Source organism: Perca flavescens, chromosome 15 (assembly GCF_004354835.1).
Source record: "Perca flavescens isolate YP-PL-M2 chromosome 15, PFLA_1.0, whole genome shotgun sequence".
In the NCBI taxonomy this organism is placed as follows: domain Eukaryota; kingdom Metazoa; phylum Chordata; class Actinopteri; order Perciformes; family Percidae; genus Perca; species Perca flavescens.
This window is the reverse complement of record NC_041345.1, coordinates 8,008,973-8,026,776: the sequence shown is the minus strand read 5'-3', so window position 1 is coordinate 8,026,776 and position 17,804 is coordinate 8,008,973. Positions and strand designations below refer to the sequence as shown.

Here is a 17,804-nt window from a genome sequence, read left to right as displayed (position 1 = left end):
CATAGGCTAAATAAACGTATTTCAGCCGTTAATTGGTGCATAAAAGAGTATCAAAATGCAGGAAATGAAGTGTTTGACGCTCAAAATTTCCCTACAGTATACCCACTACAATACATTACACTACACCACCCTGTCAAATGTTTTTTTCTGCATTTAAATCACAGGCTGCATATAGGCTAGTTAGATGAGGTATATCCAATCAAGTCATCTACTTAACAAATCCAGCCTGCTCACCATGGATAAACCAAGATATTAACAAACGTATTGGTCTATAAACTCGATTTGTATTATTTATTTTTATTATTTATATATTTATTTTGTCAGTAGCCTATCAGTGCCTCCTTGGGACTTTGGCAGGTTATTTACTTTTGATTTAAGATTTGATCTACTTTGAGTGGAAGACCAAGGTCATGGCCATTTCTGATCAAAATAAAAAAATATATATATATCCCATGTCATGCCCTCTAAGTTTAAGGCTGATCTGCAATGCTTGAGACCAAATGGAAAATGGTTATACTTATAAAATTGTATCAATATTATAATAGCGATGCAATAATTTAAAGGGCGTCCACTGGCAGTTTAAAATGTTGAAATACAAGTTTTCCCATAGTTCCCATCCATGAATACTAATGCTACATTTTGGCTCTTTGTCTGTATAGAAATCATCTCATGACGGGACCCCCACAGTCTCCAGGGTAACAGGAGTCCAGCTCAGGCATCCGGTGTGTTAACCTACTGCTCTGGATGTCATTAAGTGGACGGCGGAGGAAGCAGCAGCAGCAGCAGCAGCAGCAGCAGCTGTCTACTTTCTGAACATAACTTAGACTGTTTGTAATCTGTGTTATAGCCTACTGCTGCTTTGGGGAGCCTTTATAATAAATCAGTTGTGCCCATAGTGGCTGCTGCCTGCCAGTGTCCATCCATAAACCAAACTGCCGTCCAGCGCGGAGTCAGAGCGACGTCACGCGGCGGGGAGAGGGCGTCCGTGCGCCTTCACGAGCTTCACACACGCTGTGGCGTGTTTACCGAGTGGAGAGTTGGATCCGACTCGCAGAGCGCATGTGGACACCCTGTCACCCTGTCTGGGACCGAGCAGACAATGAAGAGCAGCGACAGACCTGGTCTCCGTTTCTTTCTCTGACTGTATTATATACGATGAGAGCCTTTGGGTTGGGACTGATGAGTTCAGGAGGATTTCTGAAGGGAACATTAACAGTTTACACAGAAGAAATGTCCACAACTGCTAGTCCAACCATCCCCTCCTCACAGCTGACATCGGATCAACTCACAGTGGTCGCTGCATCCTGTAAGTTAAACCTTCAAACTGTGAATAAAAAAAAAAAAATAAGCTGTCTGGATAGTGATCTTTACTTGTCGGCTTCCTGCAGTATTTCTGTGTGTTAATTTCTTTTATATATAGCAGCGAATTTGTCAAATATTGCACTCAAAGCTCTTAACCATAATTACAGATGACAGAATAGCCTAAGTTTATTATTTTCCAGCTGTCATTGTTTTTGATGGACAGGTATAGAGCATTAGAGAGAAATTACACCTTTAAGTGTTCAAATGGTAGAAAAAGACATTCAAATCAACTTGCTAAACTCGAACTGTTAAAAAGACAAAACTGTTCTTTTACAAGTTGTTTTGCACCCAGAAAAAAAAAACACAACGTCTGTCTGTTTAACAGTGATTATCAAACACGTCCTGCTCTTCTGCTTTTCAAACAGTTTCTTCTCTGGTGTTCTTTGTGGTCATTGTGGTGCTGCTGTCCATCATTTACCGCAAGGATCTTCAGTGCTGCAAACTCGGCTCCTATCAGGGGCCACATGCAGATATGGTAAGAAAAGAAAAAAAGGGCTCTTTTGTGCTGAGTTTTCTTTTTTTTTTTTTTTTTTTTAAAGTGACTCCCTTGTATGTTCAGGTTTGAACCTGATCCAGCACAGTTGTTGAGCTGATGAGAGGAGAGGACACAGACTCAGAGACACCATGTGCACTCAGTGCCGCACCATTAAGAAGTGTCAGATTTAATTTGCATGGCTGTGGGAAAAGGACTACAATACACTTGATATGATCATTGTCAGGCGATGGATTTGCCTCAGTTGAATTAGCTGCCCTCCAGAAATATCTGCCACAGTAACTCTAATGGAATTGGACAGAATTAGCACTTACCACACATATTGATGCTACATCAGCAGCCCCAGTGTAATTAAATCACTGCAAATCAGATTTTGTTGCTAACATCAGCATAGCAGGTGAAGCAAAACAACCTAATCTTTAAGGTTTTTTTTAATAAGGAAGTGTATGTTTTATATTATTAATAATATATTTTGTTCATCTCCAACATCCCAAATGTATCTACCTACTTAAGATAACTGCCTGAATAAAGCTGTAGGCGATGGCGCAGGATGAGGTGAACTGGAATTGTAAACACTCCACAGAAGTAACTTTTCATTAGTTGCCCATTCTCTCTGTTTCCTCTTCCTGACTTGTTTCTCACCTCTGTGAGTCCCAGGGGTGAAGTTTGAGTGTTATCTTCGGATTGCAGAGACTCATACCTCCCCCTCCAACTGACAGGAAGCTCTGTTCGTCTGTGGTTTTAATGGAGAAGTCCTGTTGTCCCATTTAAGGAACTAACAGAGCGTTTCACTGGTACAAAGTGCCAACGCTGGCCTCTAGTTACAGCTGTATCTGTACACAGTGTAGCTGATAAGATATTAACCTATTGTCAGCTCAGTACAATAATCTACACGTGACAGACTGTAAACACTGAGTACAGAGTGCTGAATACATTTATGAGGACTTATTAGATATTCTTTCTGAAACCTGATTCTTACGTGAAATTGAGGTATGTGATTGAAAAAGGAAAAGCTTTTTTTTATTGTTCTTATTATAAGGATACCGAAAGCAAAGGTTAGTCATTCTGCGAGGGAATCACACACACAAACACTCTTTCATTGTGTTCCTGTGGGACATTTCATGTCTTCAACTTCATCGTCGCATACCTTTCCCTGCTTCAGTTTGCACCATGAATAGTGGGAAGACTCCAGTGTGGGTGTTGGGGACACAAGGAGGACAATGGATCTCCTTTAGGTTGCGGCGGTGAAAAAAGGCACACTGCCGCTGGGGTCCTCCCCCGACTTCAACACTGATTTTACACGGTTGTGCTTTTTCACACTGGCTGAATCAATGGCAGGAGACAAAAGAACAAGTCTTCTATTTTTTTTCTTTCTTGAGGACTTTTTTTGGGCTTCTTAAAAGTACAAACCAGTGAGGGAAAGTGACCTTTGACATCACCTTTTTGGTGTCGTCTCTCTCTCTCTCAAACGATGTGAGGGTTATGGCAAAGGTCGTTAGCGTGCGTCACTCACTAAGTGTGAGTGATGTCCTTGTTTAACTGGCCTGGGAAAATGATCTGACATTTTAATACTATTTATTGCATGCTGAACTCCAACTTGTGTTGCCTCTTAGTCAGAGGGAATCTCCTCAGTAATAGCAGCAAAAGTTGTCCTAACATCTCTTATCCTCACGCTGGATTTAAATCCCAGTCAGGCAACAAATTGACTTTGTTGTAATGCTGGCCCGAATGACATACAAGGGGCCATAATGTGTATTGGAGTGTGCTCGTTAAGAGGTACCTGCTGCAGTTACAAGGGGAGGAGAGAGTCACTACTGAAAAGACCACACGGTGTGGCTTGTTGCCTAGGGACCCTGAATCCACGGTAGGACATCACATTGTTCTCCACACAAAGGAGACTCATTTAGACTCAAGGCAATTACCTAGTTTTCCTGGCAGTCTTTTTTCAGGATTGTTGCACCCTTATACAGTGAGACTCTGACAGGTCTCGTTTAGAGTGGGTGGGACTGGGAGGAGGCAGGGAAATTGGAGGGTGGTCGTCTTACCGATCAGATAATTTATGGTATTGCTAAACCAGCCAGGGTCTACAGTGATTAAACAAGGCATGAACATTGGTCAATTGGGCTGAAACAAGTGGATTTTTGACTAATTGCAGTACACTTAGTAGTTCAAATATAAACAGATTAATGCTTGTAATTAATGACTAAAAGGCTTTGCTTTCTGAGACACTTATTCCAGTCATTATTGCTTACTGGTTTTACAGGATGCTCCTCCTCAGTACTACAGCAGCAGACAGACACTGGTGGGATCTCCTTGTCTGGAGCAGACTCAGATCATGGATGACAACAACACTCAGGTGAGAGAGTCGAGTATGTTAGTATGATCTGCTGTTGGCCACTTAAAGCATCAGTCTTGCCTTCAGTGTACACTGTTGCAGCGGATATAGACACACTCTCAGTTCCCTCTTACAACACATATTGTACAGTACACATATCACTGGGTAGATCGGGCATTACAAACCTCTGAAATGAATGTTTCAATGACTGCAGCTTTAAAGTGGGTTTCAATGATCCACAAATCCTCAGCACATAAAAGCTTCTGTTTCCCATCCTTCATAAGTGTCCCTCTGTGTTTGGGCCTGTGTGTGTCTCAGCAGGCAGGTCAGCTGTTCTACGTCGGCCTGCCCTCCAGCTACAGCCTGCCGACGCTGGAGGCCCCCCTGCCGAGACTCCCCTCCTACGAGAGCGTCCGAAAGAAGGACCGCCAGAGGCAGATCCACCTAATGATCGCAGACCGCTTCGGCCTCAATGGACCCATTGTGACTGAGGTTGGCTAAAGTAGGGATTAGAACTGTGTCACAGCACTTGATACAGTCCCAAATGCTTTGACAATGAATGTATTTCAGGTGCTGTTGTTAAGTCTGGGAACAGAGAAGATATTGTAGTCCTATTACAGTTTCAAAGAATGCTAACGCTCATATCTCATCTTATTTGGGATGCCCCTCATGTGTAGTCTCACAGTGAATGGAGATAATAAGAAGCAGGCTTTTTCTATTATGACCACGCTGTCATACAATATTGTAACAAGAGCTTGTTCAAAGATTAGATTGCATTCAGACTGTAGTAAACAGGAGACGCTATCGGCTCATCTGATGCGCGCAGCTGAATTGCACTGGCGGCCGCGTTTCAAGGTTTTACCGTGTTGATCTTTCGCTGAGCTTTTGACGCTTGAGCAAACAAGGTAATGAGAAAAAGGCACATCAAACAAAATTAAAGCCTGCATCCTGAATGCAAACAGTGACCGGGAATGCAGCTTGGTGCTCCCGTCTTCTACTGGTGTTTTTTCTTCTTCTTTGACCTCTCCTTTTTTCCTTACTTAAACAGTACTTAGCATGGCTGCCCATCTCTTACTCTCTTTCGCGCACACACACACACACACACACACACACACACACACACACACACACACACACACACACACACACACACACACACACACACACACGCAAAGAAACACACAGTACTTTCCAGTCAACCCATCACTATTCACAGAAAAGTCTCCCTCCCCCTAAATAGAGTTCAACTGATGGCCTCCTTAATTTGCCCGTGTCTGGCGTGCAGCCCGAGGCAGGAGAGTAGTAAAACTTTGCGACCTGGTGTGTGTATCACACAGAGGGCAGGGTTGTAGGGTTGCTCTTGTCGCCCGAGGGTCCCCAAGCAATTAAAAGATAAGAAGACCCAGTCGGGAAGTGTGAATCTGCCAGATGTGATCAGAAAGATTATGCATTGGAGACAAATATGTTCTAGGCGGCCAACGTGGAGATTAATTGGTATATGTAACTACAAACATGTCCCACTTATTTTTTTGAGGATAGATATCAAACGCGGGGTGTTTCCCGAGCAACACTTTCATCCTGGGAAAACAACTTCTGTCTTTCCTGAAGAATTCTTGAGAGTTTCTGACTTGTGCATGCCAGTAAAATCACATTAATAGTCTCAAATGGCTTCACACACTTATACTAGACAGGATAGCAAGGGCAGTGTCTTTTAGCAAGTGAGGAAAATAAATAGGTTGTATGTTTTTAAAATCTATCTTATTTTTCTGCATTTTCCGACAGCCTCCTCCAACATATGAAGAGAGTATCTGCCAGTCAATGGAGCTGCCGTACAACATCCTCTCATCCAGTCTGGACATCTCCCCTCCTCAGAGTACGTACACCAACATAGGGCCCGACACACATCATCCAGTCAACTGTGATAACACCAATAGCACTGTTCTACATGTGTGATTACTGAGCAAGCATCTCAAGCTGATGAATGTGAAAGGCACGTGATAGCTTTACAGATGAAGTTACCAAAAGAACACAAGTGTTGAAGATTGAATCATGTCTGGGTCCTTCACACAAGCTGATTCACATACCTCAAGAAGGCTGAGTTTATCTTGAGTGATAGCTGATAAAAGGAGCAACCATAAGGACACATTTGGCTTGGCACGTTTGAATGTTAAAAACACTTTGTGACAGTTACACTCTGCCATGCTGATATATTTTAGCAGAGAATCACTGGATATTAACAGTATTGATTATTGACTTTTTTCTGAGGTGGCTGGTACACCTTGAAGAAGAAAGTTGTGGACTACAACATACCAAGAAGGAAACCACTATTTACTTTGTTGATTACACTTGTCTTCTCTTTTATTGTGCTGTTCCTAAAACCAGAGACTTCATTGTCTGGATTGTAAGATTATTGGAGACCTGTTTGTGTCTGTGTCAAACACAGACATTTCTATGTCTTCTAGAAGGCGTGGACTGCTCCAGTCGCCTCTCTGTCAGCTCTGCAAAATGCATCCTGAATTGTCTAATTTACAAATATTAGTTGTCTTTGACGTGGTTGACATTGGATGGTGATGGCGTGTGGCTATGAGTCGCTCATCAGAATCAGGAAATCAACTTGCCAGTCTCCTGCTCCTGCACTCTGCTAACCTGGGCTAGCAGTCAAGTGTAAACATCAGAGTGAATACAGAGGCAAATGTAAGGCTTATCAGCTACGACCTTTGGTTACGATCCCGACTACTTGGACAAGCAAGACCATCTTTACATCCGTCTCCATCTCTAGGGAGGGCACCGGGGCAAGCGTGGAGGAATTGAACACTGACTGCAACTTCTCTGGATTCCAACGGGATGTTGGGACCATGGTGTCCTGTTGCAGAGACTTGGCTGGATCTTTGAGTGCTGGTGCCTTTCAACCAGATGACTCTTATTCTGTGTGCCGATCTGACGGCCACATTCTGCTTTATAATGAATCATGTGCAAGTTGAAGGAGCTGATGGGATTAAATTTCACTGGAATTATACCTCGTACGATTTCATGTGACAAATAAAATTTATTCAATCGATTGATTGACTATTGATGATTAATGATTGATTGACTGACTGATTGATTCTTTACCCTAACAAAGCTGTGCTATACTTCCATACAGCATGTGATTCATCCTGTGAGAGGGAGAACTACACAAGGTGCTAATGAGAGTGCCTTCCATGAAGTTATATTCAGACATACTGTATATCCTGAGAAATGTTACCACACATTTCTTTTCTGTTGAGGCAGATGGGACTCTTGATCATTTCACACTTTTGCCTAGCTAGGACAGAAAACATTGATTAGTTTGTTCTGTTCTCTAAGAACAGGCGTCACGGAGCACAGCGAAGTGGAGCGAAATGAAAACAGCGAAGAAATACCAAGTTCCTTGTCGAGACCTGCTTTGTTTTTCTTTATCCTACAAAGTTATTCTCTGCAACCTATCATGTACACACGGCAAATGTTTGTCCTGCACATTGTCATGTACTGTATTTATAGAAGCAAAATGAGTGACTCCTGAAACAAATGAAATAAATACTTTTCTTGTTTTGTTGATGGACAGTTCTAATTATACAGCAGTATTAGCACATTATGAATGTTTAACAAGCATGATCAAGATCAGTAGTTACAAACAGCTGCAGTATCACTCATAGCAAGGCTGGCCTTTGATAGTTATATTTCCGTGACTATGTATGTGGGGGTGTGTGAAAGACAGAAAGGAAACTTCCTTTAAAAGGAGATTCTTGTCCAACTAGTAATCTGAGGCTTTTTTTCTGTGGTTTCATACTTCTTAAAATTCAGTGAGATTCCTGCCCCTTGGATCACCCCGATTTAGACTGAAGCTCCTTGAATCCATTTTTTTAGCTCGTATAATCTTTTTCTGTCAGCTCTTAAGGCTCTGACACACCAACCTGATGGCTGACCGTCGGCAGAAAAGGCAGTTGGCCTGATCAGTCGGCTCCCGTCTCCCCGAGTTGGTCAAAAAAGTGCCTCGGAACACACCGAAGCGACGCCGACTTGAGCCTACGTTGTGCGCGAGACGTAATATGTCTCCATAACAGCAGGCGGCGCTAATCTGTCGCCCAAAAAATTAAAACCGGAAATGACGGAACATCTCTCTAGACCTAGTAAACACAGAGCACGCTGTCGTCAGTCATTGTTTTCATCGGAGAGTGTTGATAGTAGTCAAGAAGGATCGTTGTTGTCATGACTCGCTGAACGGAAGAAAATATGGCTAGTAATAAGAAGATACTGGCGTTGCCAGCTCTTGGGCTTCCTCTTGTGGAAGAAGCACTGATTCAAAGGCTAGCATTCCACCAATCAGATTGGTCATTGACTCTGACTGCCCGCTGGCCGATTCAACAAGTCAAATCGGCCAAAATAAACACTGACGGCTCCTCTGACTGACGACGGCACGGAACACACCAAACAGACTCGAGTCACCAACCTCGCCAGACTGTCCGACGGCCGATAATTGGGTTTTTTTAAATATTGTGTCACAATATATTATACAAAATATTGTATATTATATACTATATATATACAACTTTTGACCTGTTTCAATCACATTCACAGCAGTGATTATACGAGCCCAACCTTTTAATGAGAAATAAGAAGCAAACCTACGATATTCCCTGTGTTATTGATATTTCACACATCAAGTCTATGAGCCATTAGGCCAGAGGGGGCAGCAGTCTAAGTTAATATCCCTGTGAACATGTATCAGGCTTAAATTTAAAATACCATCATAAATTCAAGTCTCGCTGGTATTATTGGTAGTATTCTGATCCCAGTACAACATTGTAAGAATTCTCAGTTACAAGCAAAAGTCCTGCATTATAAATTTTACTTTGGAATATTGTTATGCAGCAGAATGGCCGCTGACTTATATTATTATATATTTTAGAGTTATTACTGATGTATAAAAATGTAAGAAGCATTTTAATGTTGGATCTGGTCAATATGGAGCTCATTTTTACAACTTAATATGCTGTTAGCCATATTATAAAGTGAGTGATCATATGTTTTGTATAAAATATGCAAAGTGACAATGAATTGATGTAGTGGGGTAAAAGGTACAATAGTTCCCTCTAATGTAATGGAGGAAAATAATAAAGTAGCAGGAAGTGGAGAAAAAAAAGTGAAATACAAGTGGCTCAAAACTATACGTACAACACTAGAGCAAATGTACTTCCACTTCTCCAAAATGTAAACCTGTGTCAGTATATGGTCAGTATGAGCGTCAGGGGCGTCGGACTGGGGGCAAAAAGGGGACTGAGTACCTGAGTATGTGAGAAGGGCCCAAAAAGATGCTAGAATATAATGAATATAATGCTAGAATATAATGAATAGCTGTGGATGCGGAGAGGGGCCCCATAGAAAATGCCTTTCTTCAAGACCCAGAATGCTGTGCTACGCCCCTGATGCGCGTCATAATTACCTTACAAATATGGCAGCGCGCTTTGTCCAATGGGACACCTCGTTCGTCACTGACGAAGAAAACCGAACGTGCTCGAGCAGCCGACTGTCAGTCTGGCATGTAAACAAGGTCAGACACTGCAGCACAAAGCCTATAACACTTCCTCCAGACACGGGCGGCTGCTCGCTCTTAAGGCAAGAGAAGAAGAAAACTTCTTTACCAGAGGACAAAGGTAGGCTCGTGCGTTATATATATGCGCGTTATCATCAACCGTGTCTTATTTGGGTTGTTGTGTGAAGGACGCACTGCAGTTATATGAAATAACTCGCATAAATGTAGGCTATATAACATTTCATTCTGTTGCGTGCAGAGCGGCAGATACATCATATTTTAAAACGTGCATAAGGAGTCTAACTGCAGATATAATCCAGATTTGCCGCAAAGTCATACGGCAGTTGTGTTTAGGCTACCTCATGCGCAGTCATCAGCTGGCCTCTAACTGGGTCGCTCTGCAAAAACTGCATGGTCATGTTTCCCCAAGACATTGATAACCCGTTAACAGAGCAATTCTTTTCATCTGCCTTAGTTTGATATCAGTTGCTGCATTTAAATAGGCCTATCTTTGCAAAAATGTAATAGTGTAATATTTAGCTCAGTATGAATCATCATTACTGCACATTAAAGGAACACGACATATGAACCACATACACAGGTACTGTACAAAATACCTGAGTGCTGCAGCTTTGTGGAGCATGACTGCACTGATAAAAAATAAAAAAAACTGCATAACTTCATTCATAGCCAAACCAGACCTGTCTATGGCTGTGTTTAATTAGTGAAACTGTAGATAAACACTAGTGTTGATTAAGTAAATGGGGCACATAGTAAGTACAGATAGGATTTATTTATGGCATTGCATTCACCCACGTCATCCTCAGTCTGGGTCTGCACGTAAACCTGTTTAAAATTGCATCCCAACGGCTTCAGTGCCAACCAGACACAGACTGAGCTCATGCATTTTTCTGCAGATGACGATGGAGAGAAAGTAAGTGGGGTGGACAGAAAATAGAGAAATTAACCAAGGACACACTCAGACTGGCAGCTGGAAGTGTGCAGGGCCAGTCACGTTTTGGACTGCCTGCTCTGATTGCTCGATTCTGCTCCAGTTAATGAACACTTATGTGTTCTGGCCTCGAATGTGACCTCCTGAAAGACTTCCTGTTGGACCCATTCCTCATGTCTCTCCAGAGATAATGACTTGATTAACTTTATGTGTTTAGTAATGCCTGCTGAAGCTGAGGATGCTACATCCCTCACTTTTAATAAGCTGTTGCGATCACACTGGAATTGTCTTCTGCATCACGTGTTAAATGATTTGCATCACATGCTGGTGTTTTGGAAGTAAACATTAGCAGTGCTCCAGTTTACAGGCTCAATAAAGACCAGTGTCAAGGTCATTTGATACTACTGGCTAATATAGTACTGCATCCATTTTATTTACATATATACCATATATTTTTCATCTGAAAAGTATAAAATAAATGTAGTGGGGTAAAAATTACAACATGTCTCTCTGAAATGTAGGAATATAAAATAACATAAAATGAAAATACTCAAGTAAAGTACAAGTATGTCAAAATTGTTTTTATTTATTGTTATTATTTGAGTTTGAATGCACTTACATTCCAGCACTGCTGATTTCAGATATAACCATGTAACCTCTAGTGTCTTTTGTCCAAGTGTGCAGGCTGCAACAGGAAAAGTTTTTGCTGTGAAATCATTTTCTAAACTAACATTTATAATTTATTGTATTTGTGTTTTTTCACTAAAGGATTCTTATTACAGACCAGCCAAGATGATGCAGTGTTTTCATTTCATGGTGGAGCCGGCCAAAAACCTTACCGCCAAGATAAAGGTAACACGGTTCACTCTATAAAAAAAAGAAGAAGAAGAAGAGAAACCAAAACAATGTCTGTTTAATGTGTAAGCCTGTTTTTTTGGGTCACCTTGATTCTTAAGCAGATTTTTTAGTACTACGTGCCTGCCCACATTTCTCCTTTCCTGATTTAATTCGACAAGAGAGAGCTGCTGTGTGAGTCTGGAAGGGAGGGGTGTCTTTCTTTTCTGCTGACAGAAACACAGCCACGATGTGCATTTTGATCAGGCTGAGTGACCCCCCCCTCCTTTCTAATTTGACCTTATTACTTTCTAAAGAACTTGTAAAGCAGCACTAATGTCCTCCAAATGTTCTTTTTTGGCTGGGAACTCTTCCCTTTCCAAGCACTTTCCCACAGAAAATCTTTTATTTTATTTTTTTCGCAGGAATCACACAAGAGAGCGAAGAATGAGAAGAGGGAGCCTTTGGATGAGGATCAGCTGTTTATTGTGGATCTGGCTCGAGATCTAAGCCGAGTGTGCCAGGTAACAATTCACTCATGAAAACTGAAATGATTTTGTCAGACTTGTGTACTAATAGGTTTTGTCTTTACCTCTCAGTCCATCACCAACCCCATGTTTTCCTCTCTTGTCTCTCTGTTTTGCCTCTGCAGAGGTCAGCAGTCCTGGAGAACATCTGGAACCTTGATGACATCTGGCCAGCATCTCTCTGCAGGGTCTTCATTCTACAGTGGGCCTCCATGTTAGAGAGCAAGGTGCTTATTTGAGAAAATCCTCCATTTCCAGAGGGAGAGTAATAGGCACAGACTGTGACTATACTTACTGAAGGTACAGAGAGGTTTTGCCACTAAAGGTTTGTATGTTTCTGTGTGCAGAAGAGGCCCTTGCAGACAGATGGCTGGCCAGAGATGGACGATGTCAAACAGCCTGATATGATTAATGAGCAGGACGTGCTGCAGGCCAAAACTGTGATCCTCAACTGGATCAAGGACCTGAGAGCTCAGCCTGAGGTGGGGAAGTCCGAATATACCGTTAACATTTCCTGCTCACCTGACTCGGTTTAATCAATAGACACATTTTATTCATATTGATCATCTTGCAGCAAAGTGTGTGGCCTGGGGAACCTGTTGCAAAGGCTCTGGAGGACCTGCAGTCAGCCTGGCGCTGGGGCCGCGCGCCCAATCTGCTGACAGCTATGGAGTTGGTTTTTTGGACTTTAATCGTGCAGCGCCCAGATAAGGTAGAAGTCCATTTAACCGTTCACAGAGTAGGTAGTAGTCACTACCTTATGTTTATTGTGCAGGTGTAATACAAACCTTTTTGATGTGTTCTTGCAGGATACCATACCGCAGCAGTGGCTCATGTGGAAGCAGAGGACTCAAAAGATTGGTTTGTAAATCAAAACTGAATCAAGTTGAATTTTGTTAAATATCAATTAAATTCAATATCAAAGATTCCAATTTCTTATGAGTCTGTTACTGTATCCATCCAGGTGCCATATCCTACATTCCTCAACCAGGTGAGTGATGTACTGTATATCACCATGCATTTAAAACCATAACGTTAAACCACTTCACTGGTTTCAAGTTACATTCTGACTGCTCGGTAGTGTAATCAACATGGTAGTGCTCTTGTATAGACCATCATTGTTTTGGCAAACATATATTTAATTGCAGTTTTGCACCATTAAAATGTATGATTATCCACAAGTCTCATTATTAGGTTTGAAGTGAAGGAGATGGATAGTGTGCACATGCAACTCCAGTGGGGTACAGGTGTAGGACACCAGAAAACAAAAGAAAAGGAGAGGCTGAAGTTTTCAATCTTCCAAAATTGTAACATGTTTGTAGATGCATCGGTTTGATCTACATCAGGGGTCTTCAACGTTTTTTAAGCCAAGGACCCCTCCACTAAAAGAGCAGGAATCCCCTACTACATATATAGTATAAAATGAAGTTGCCTATTAAACTGGGCCTTCAATAACATGTAGAGCGGCCTTAAGCCTTTATAAATACCTTTTGTTGCACAGAATACTAAACTATTAAAATTGCCTAATGAATGTGCCATAGTGAATCCTTAGGATTCACTGCGGATGGCCTTAGTGACTACATTACCTATAGGCCAGTAAGCAGTGGGGATTTATATTTGCTAATAATATGTTGGATTCAGGTTAAGACTTTTTAATTTTGTAATTTTTTTTTCAAAAATTAACAACGACTCTGAGGACGCCCTAGGTGTCCCGGACCCCCTGTTGAAGATCCCTGATCTACACGATGAAAGAAAAGTGACACCTTCATCTGCAATTAGGAGATCAACACACTTATCTATTTACTATGAATAGAAAAGTCACATAATGACCCAAAGAAAGGACTGTAGCTTATTGAGGACATTTAAAATAAATAGTTTGGGGATATTATCTTTTGTCTGTAGATACACATTTTTTTGTTCATATGGATATTTTCCTGCCAAAGTCAAAACGTTGCATCAATTAAAAAAAAAAGACAACCTCTCCTTTTCCTCAAGGTCCTCGTCGTCACAGTATCCTGTTTGGACCTGTAATACTGTTGCATATAACTACTGACAACACAGCTCTTATTCTGTAAAACCAGGTTTGCAACATTATGCATTGCATGTATACTGTCAGACATACATTTCTTACTTACTGAAGCCCTCTGTTTTTTGCAGTGTGGGATTGGATCTCAGATGCTTCAGGTACAGCTTTCATTTGATCAAATTATTAGTCAGTATAATCTCCACCGAACCTGTCCCGTAATTTAAACCACGTTACTTTTCCCTCTAGTGGAGGTGACTCTGGATCTGGACACAGCCAACCCTGATCTGCTCATCACTGACGAGAAGAGGATGCGCTGTGGCTTTGAGCGGAAGGATGTTCCCAACTACCACCAACGCTTCGACGGCTGGTGGTGTGCCGTCGGGATTGAGGGCTTCAGCTCGGGCCGCCACTACTGGGAGGTGGACGTGGGAGAGCGGGACTGGAGGCTGGGCGTGGCCAAAGAATCGGCCCTGAGGAAAGGCTTCAAGTCCCTGAATACGGACACGGGTTACCTGAGCCTGCGGCTGGAGAGGGGCACTGAGCTGAAGGCACTGACGGTGCCATTCACCGCCCTGCCGGCCGGCCTCATCCCCCGCAAGGTGGGCATCTACCTCGACTACGACCGCGGCCAGCTGTCCTTCTATGACGTGGACAAACACTTCCACATTTACACCTACAACGAGAGCTTCGGTGAGAAGCTTTTCCCCTTGTTTGGGACAGTGGAGATCGGCAAGGATCTGGTGATCAAGTCTCCAGCGGCTAAGACCCAATGTCTCTGCCCCACGCCCTGCCTCTGGGGTTGAGCTTCCTCCTCTCCCCTCTTCCTTTAAAAGCCAGTAGATATCATAATATTGTATTCCAAATGATTATATAATAATCACTGAGAGGAATCAGAGATCCTGACCATTGTGCTATTGAATAGCTCCACTATGTGACCACCCTCTATGCTGCTGCTGCTGCTGCTGCTTTAATGTGATCGTTGCAACCACTTCCTCACTATAGAGTTACAGCGCTACTCATTGCTCACACACATATGTATTTTCATATATTTGAAAGGAAACTTATAGTAATAATGTAATGTATTGTGCAATATTAACCCTGCAGTAAGAATGCATTTCTGTGAATGATAAATAAACCAAATCCATGTCTTACTATTTGGTCTGTTTATTAGTACATTAGATATAATAAGTGATTTATGTACGTCACAAAAGGTACAGGAACAGTGCACATAAAAAAAGAAGATGAATAGTTAGCAAGAGAAATCTGATTTTTACAAGCTGAAGTGTGTGGGACATAGTCAAACCCAATCCCTGATAGATCACAGTATCTTGGGTAAATAAGCTTTTGGGGTCAGTAATCAGCCTCAGCTTATTCTCTTGTTTCTCTCTCCTCATCTCTTTTCTGTCTTTGTTGTGGTTTTTAACATCTTTACCACTAAGTATTTCCAACACATAAAGAAGCGACTTAACTGCGTATAATGGCGGCAGATCAAGGTTGAGGAGCAGAGTACGATAGAAACAGCACTTTATTTTTTTATTTAACCTTAATTTGACCAGGTAGGCCGTTGAGAACAGGTTCTCATTTGCAACGGCGACCTGGCCTAGAAAAGCCTAAGCGTGCAGGACAACATACAGTTTCACATTCAATACAATACAGGAATACAGAATACATAGGCTACATAAAGTTCAGATTAACAAGTGAGGTGTAAGTAACACTTTATTTTTCCGTGTCGGGTCGGGTCGGGGGGAGCAGCTCCAGCAGGGGACCCCAAACTTCCCTTTCGAGCAACATTAACCAGCTCCGACTGGGGGATCCCGGCGTTTGGAGATATAATCCCTCCACCTAGTCCTGGGTCTTCCCGAGGCCTCCTCCCAGCTGGACGTGCCTGGAACACCTCCCTCCTGTTGGGGCATCCTTGCCCGAACCACCTCAACTGGCTCCTTACCACTAGCAGCGGCTCTCTCCGAGCTCCTCACGGATGACTGAGCTTCTCACCCTATCTCTAAGTCCTGAGGAAACCCATTTCAACCCCGCTTGTACCCTGGATCTCGTTCTTTCGGTCAAGGTAGGAACGAAAACTGACCCGGTAGATCGAGAGCTTTGCCTTCTGGCTAAGCTCTCTTTTCGTCAAATATAGATTGAATGCAATACCGCAATTGTTCACTCGCGAGGAACTCAAAGGACTCATTCCCTACCTGGAGAAGGCATTCCATAGAACCATGGCCTCAGAAATCAGCACTCGGGTTGCGAACCGATTTCACATTTTTTATCATCTGCAAAGAGCAGCGATGACAGGCCCACCAAACTGCAACCCCTCCCAGAACAGTCCATAAATACTACAAACAGGATTGGTGACAAAGCGCAGAGCCCTGGCGGAGGCCAACCCTCACCTGAAAAGAGTCCGACTTAGTAAGCTCTCGCTTTGGTTGTAATTACCCCATACTCCCGCAGCACCTCCCACAGTATCTCCCGGGGACCCGGTCATACGCCTTCTCCAAATCCACAAAACACATGTAGACCGGTTGGGCATACTCCCAGGCTCCCTCCAGGATCCTTGCGAGTGAAGAGCTGGTCCGTTGTTCCACGACCAGGGCGGAATCCGCATTGTTCCTCCTCAACCCGAGGTTCGACTATTGTTTTCAACATTTACAATGAGAAGTGTGATACCCCTAATCTGGTCCCCCCTTTTTAAAGGAACCACCACCCCAGTCTGCCACAGAATACATAAAAAGGCGTGTCAACCAGGACAGCCCTCCACACCCAGAGCCTTGAGCATTTCTGGACGGATCTCATCAATCCCGGGGCTTTGCCACTGTGTAGTTGTTTGACTACATCAGTGAACCTGGGAAATACAGTCTAACATAGAATTAGTCGGATTCAGGAGTTCCTCAAAGTGCTCCTTCCAAAGTTGAGGTCAACAGTGTCCCATCCTTACTGTACACAGCTTGGATCCTGAGGTGGCGAACAGTTTTCCAGAAGCACTTTGGTGCCGAAAAGTCCTTCTCCATGTCTTCTCCAAACTTCTCCCACACCCGCTGCTTTGCCTCTTTCACGGCAGAGTGATATGGTAATAACACAATATACATGAATAGACAGTCAATAACATTGCTGAGATGTAGTGAAGAGTCAAACAAAACAAAACACAAACAAAAACTAAAACAGTTAGTGCAAATGATGATCTAGTTAGTGATGTTGATCAGTTATAATGCAGTATATATGAATAGACAGTCTATATAAATGCAAATTGGGGTCTGGTTAGTGATATAGGTCAGTAATAACACAGTAAACCGGAATAGACAGTCTATATAAATGTTGAATGTAGTGAAGAGTCAATATACAGTTAGTACAAATAGTGGTCTAGGTAGTGATGTAGATCAGAAAAAAACATGATATGCATGGATAGACAGTCTGTATAAATGCTGAGATGTAGTAAGCACCTGAGCTCAGTTCAAAAGCTATCCCACAGCATATGTATTTAGTATATATAGTATACGTTAAAATTACCCCCACCTTTACCAGCTGCAACATTAAAGCAATGTACAAATTAATTCATCCATTTTTGCTGTACAATAATATAATATACATAATTCTGAAATGGCCCATTCTGCAAAACGACTACTTTTACTTTTGGTACTTTAAGTATGTTCATGCTAAGACTTTTGCAGGACTTTTACTTGCAACAGAGTATTTCTACACTGTGGTATTTCTACTTTTACTTCAGTAA

The 17,804-nt window shown here is 42.4% G+C and overlaps 2 protein-coding genes across 2 annotated transcripts; both read left to right on the top strand.

Moving 5' to 3' along the window:
* The first annotated feature begins 1,021 nt into the window (after positions 1 to 1,021).
* On the top strand, positions 1,022 to 7,764 carry LOC114570137 (uncharacterized). The gene is made up of 5 exons (XM_028600372.1): positions 1,022 to 1,306; positions 1,728 to 1,837; positions 4,119 to 4,211; positions 4,512 to 4,682; positions 5,973 to 7,764. The coding sequence occupies exons 1-5, from the start codon at positions 1,060 to 1,062 to the stop codon at positions 6,141 to 6,143; spliced, it is 792 nt and encodes a 263-aa protein (XP_028456173.1). The 5' UTR covers positions 1,022 to 1,059; the 3' UTR covers positions 6,144 to 7,764.
* Positions 7,765 to 9,730: 1,966 nt separating this feature from the next.
* Positions 9,731 to 15,231, top strand: LOC114569841 (butyrophilin subfamily 3 member A3). Its single transcript, XM_028599940.1, has 10 exons — positions 9,731 to 9,862; positions 11,462 to 11,545; positions 11,953 to 12,051; positions 12,180 to 12,281; positions 12,402 to 12,536; positions 12,629 to 12,766; positions 12,864 to 12,915; positions 13,019 to 13,045; positions 14,212 to 14,238; positions 14,327 to 15,231. Exons 2-10 carry the CDS (start codon positions 11,486 to 11,488, stop codon positions 14,881 to 14,883), a joined length of 1,197 nt encoding a protein of 398 aa, XP_028455741.1. The 5' UTR covers positions 9,731 to 9,862; positions 11,462 to 11,485; the 3' UTR covers positions 14,884 to 15,231.
* Positions 15,232 to 17,804: the final 2,573 nt, after the last annotated feature.